The 3,871-nt window shown below is 38.4% G+C and overlaps 1 protein-coding gene across 1 annotated transcript; it reads left to right on the top strand.

The window, feature by feature from the left end:
- The first annotated feature begins 572 nt into the window (after positions 1 to 572).
- Positions 573 to 3,273, top strand: LOC140959499 (pyruvate dehydrogenase E1 component subunit alpha-3, chloroplastic-like). Its single transcript, XM_073417365.1, has 3 exons — positions 573 to 1,031; positions 1,320 to 2,097; positions 2,829 to 3,273. The coding sequence occupies exons 1-3, from the start codon at positions 774 to 776 to the stop codon at positions 3,104 to 3,106; spliced, it is 1,314 nt and encodes a 437-aa protein (XP_073273466.1). The 5' UTR covers positions 573 to 773; the 3' UTR covers positions 3,107 to 3,273.
- The last annotated feature ends 598 nt before the right edge of the window (positions 3,274 to 3,871 follow it).

Below are 3,871 nucleotides of genomic sequence, written 5' to 3'. Positions count from 1 at the left end.
ACTCACACAGTCAACAATATCATACAACATCATCTACGTCTTGAAGCAACTTACTATGTAAAGCTCAAGAGGTCACTAACCCAATCATGTTTAACCCAACAAATCAATTTGTCGGTTTTAGGAGGAAAAAACATAACTAACTCGAATCGAAATGACCAAAATAATTTAAAATCAATTTTCCAAAATAATCAAATCAAACATAATAATAAATTATAAATCATTGGAAATTTATTATAACAATGAAATTGAGTGAATTGCAAATTTAAAATTTTATTAATTAATTAATCATCATATCCAATAAATGGTTGAATAAAAATTAGACAAAAATTTGTGTGAGACGATCTCACGTGTATTATATTGTGAAATAGATCTCGTATTTGGATCATCTATGAAAAATTATTACTTTTTATGTTAAGAGTAGGTCTTATTTGGGTCATCCATAAAAAAATATTATTTTATGCTAAGAATAATATTTTTTATTGTGAATATCGGTAAGATTGATATGTCGATAAAGATTCGTGATCTCGTATATTCTAAAAATTAATAGGCACCCACCCCATCCTCAATTCCTCATCGTCACTTACAAGAACACAAGCCCAAATCAACCCAAAAACAAATCTAGACGATTCAATCCACGCACTCTCGTTTTCTCCGCCCATTTTTCTCTTCCCCGTCTATATTTCCCTTCATTCAATTCTTGTTTCTCCATTTGCGCTGCCTGTTTCCGCTGAAATTCGAGCATCCATTGTCTTGTTTTTTTTTCCTCACGCAAAATGGCTTGTTCTGCAGCAGGCAAGATCATTCAACCACCCTCGTTCAATTCTGCTAGATCTGCCCAGAAGTTGCATTCTACCCGTAAAATCATAAGCCCATCATATTTTCTTGGATTTACGTCTCACCCCGACAAGCTGTTTCCTGTTAGCCAGGCCATTTCGTCTCCCAGGCGCCGATCAGCCACCGTGATGGCAGTATCCTCTGATGTTGTGAAGGAGAAGAAGCTTAAGAACGCCCCCTTTTCGGCGCCCAATCTGGTATCTTGTTCACGTCTTCGTTATTTCCGAAGTTTGTTTCTTTGAGCATGCTGATGTTTGCTCGTCATCTGTTTCTAGCCGATTTTGATTAATATATGTTGGATGCTGTTAGAAAACTTTATAGTAATTTTTTCTTGAATTGTCTTCCGTTTCCACTTTTTTTACGCAGGTAATTTTAGCTAATACTGATTTGATCGCGGCTTGTATATTATTATTATTTTAAATAGGAAAGGTTGGTAAGGCTTTGGAAATTTAACTATATATCACTATTTATCTATTCTCATGCAGTTGATTACAAAAGAAGAGGGGTTAGAATTGTACGAGGACATGATTCTTGGTAGAGCCTTTGAGGATATGTGTGCCCAGATGTATTACCGTGGCAAAATGTTTGGATTCGTTCATTTATATAATGGTCAAGAAGCTGTATCTACCGGCTTCATCAAGCTCTTGACAAAAGAAGATGCTGTGGTCAGTACTTACCGCGACCATGTACATGCATTGAGCAAAGGGGTCTCAGCTCGGGCCGTGATGAGCGAGCTATTTGGCAAGACTACAGGTTGCTGCAGAGGCCAGGGTGGGTCGATGCACATGTTCTCCAAGGAGCACAATATGCTTGGTGGCTTTGCCTTTATTGGTGAAGGCATTCCCGTAGCAACGGGAGCTGCATTCACTAGCAAGTACAAGAGGGAGGTTTTGAAGGAAGATTGTGATGACGTGACGTTGGCATTTTTTGGAGACGGTACTTGCAACAATGGCCAGTTCTTTGAATGCTTGAATATGGCCGCATTGTGGAAGCTTCCCATTGTGTTTGTTGTCGAGAACAATTTGTGGGCAATAGGTATGTCTCATTTGAGGTCCACCTCTGATCCTCAAATTTGGAAGAAAGGGCCTGCATTTGGAATGCCTGGGATCCATGTTGACGGCATGGATGTGTTGAAGGTGAGGGAGGTTGCAAAGGAGGCTATCGGCAGGGCTAGAAGAGGCGAGGGTCCGACGTTGGTTGAATGTGAAACTTATAGGTTCAGAGGACACTCTTTGGCTGATCCCGATGAGCTCCGTGACCCAGGTTACCGTTTTGAATCACTTTTATTCTTCTCATCCTTATTCGCATTAGTTTTATCTTGAATATATGATAAACATACCTCATTTTCCCCATGATTTTCTGACCAATTTTTGTAGTGGACAGTGAAATTCTGTTTTTGGTTTGAACCATCAGCTTGTATAGTGACTTGATTAACTATCCAGTTGAATGATATCACACTATATGGTCCAAATTCTTGAACAAAAATGAAATCCGTTTGTATCTGCGCATCCAAAAGTAGTTTTTATGATGGCCGGTTGCATGGATCATACATAATTTATTTATCCGGGTAAAACTGCTGGAAGAACATTTCTGGGACGCTCATGACGAATCAGAAACACGTTATGTTTTTTTGAAGACAATTGTCTGGCAGGTCCTAGATTCAATTTATACAATGATTTGTTATGATTTGTTGGACTTGTGTTTTTTTTCTTTTGGATCCATGTAAAATGAGAATGTATTAACATATGTTGGCGTCCTAAGGTCCCATGTTTTTTAAACCAAGATTGTGTCAATCATATCTGAAAAGACAATGATTTGGTTCGAAATTATGAGTTGTACTTGACACACTTGCGTGTGTCCGGCTTCTAGTGAATTTCAGGGACGAGTAATGCCATGGTAGGTCCATGATAATTGTACTATGAAGCATTTGTATTTCATATGCATTTTTTCATTTTAGTTGGCAGTTAGGAATGTTACTTGTTTATGTTGTGCAGCTGAGAAAGCTCACTATGCCACAAGAGACCCCATTGCTGCATTGAAGAAGTACATGATGGAAAACAATTTGGTAACTGAAGCTGAGCTAAAGGCCATAGAGAAGAAGATTGATGAGGTGGTTGAAGATGCTGTTGAATTCGGTGATAAAAGCCCACTTCCAGCTCGCAGTCAGCTGCTAGAGAATGTATTTGCAGATCCTCGGGGCTTTGGTATCGGGCCCGATGGAAGATACAGATGCGAGGATCCTAAATTTACAGAAGGCACTGCTCAGGTCTAATCCCAATTTGAAAAGAAAAGAATGCATCTAGATTCCTCTCTATATTATTGCAGAGTGTGTTTTTCTTTGTTATTCATGAATTTGAAGGTCTTACGTGTTTTGATCTTATGTTTTATTAAATTATTTTTGTTCACCGGATTGCATGTTTGAAGGAAGCAATCCTAGTACTCGTTGCTTTCGTTTAACTTATTCCCTTCGGTATAATACTATCTCCAGTCCAAGAGACATCTTTTCAAGTGTACAACCAACATGAAGAGGCTTGTTCTCGAACTTGACTCGCCAGCCAGTTCATGAGTTAAACATGACCTCACAGTTTTTTCCATAAATATATTTACCTGGGTGGATTGTTAGTTTGACATGTGAAGTGTTATTTACACTCTTCATTTTACACATCATGCTCTTTTTCGACCTTCAAGCAAAACTTTTATCCTGAAATTAACACCTACAAGAGGCACATAAATGATGCTTCATGAGAAACAAATCAGTAATCATAATGTGTATTCTGGTTCAATCTCACGTCATTCCCAAGTAATATGTGAACCAGTCAACTACCAAACTACCCACTTGTTAGTATGATGCCTGATGAGCTTATCATCTGCCCAACAATAAAGAACGTCCGATAGAGTCTGTCACACTATACAGAAACATATTTCAAACACATCATTGCTTCCACTCTTTCACTCATAGAGCACGAATGATTATCAAGAAGATGCAAGCTCAATACGCATTGAGCAACGCTCATGCATGAATAACTTGATAACGATG

The sequence above is a fragment of the Primulina huaijiensis genome, chromosome 15 (genome assembly GCF_012295235.1).
Source record: "Primulina huaijiensis isolate GDHJ02 chromosome 15, ASM1229523v2, whole genome shotgun sequence".
NCBI lineage: Eukaryota > Viridiplantae > Streptophyta > Magnoliopsida > Lamiales > Gesneriaceae > Primulina > Primulina huaijiensis.
Note: the sequence above shows the minus strand (reverse complement) of the source record. Positions and strands in the feature narration are given on the sequence as shown.

Excerpts from the sequence above, each read along its gene's own strand:
- LOC140959499 (XM_073417365.1), top strand. The coding sequence starts at position 774 with ATGGCTTGTTCTGCAGCAGGCAAGATCATTCAACCACCCTCGTTCAAT. Across the intron at positions 1,032-1,319 it reads CCTTTTCGGCGCCCAATCTG|TTGATTACAAAAGAAGAGGG; the intron begins GTATCTTGTTCA and ends ATTCTCATGCAG. Across the intron at positions 2,098-2,828 it reads CGATGAGCTCCGTGACCCAG|CTGAGAAAGCTCACTATGCC; the intron begins GTTACCGTTTTG and ends TATGTTGTGCAG.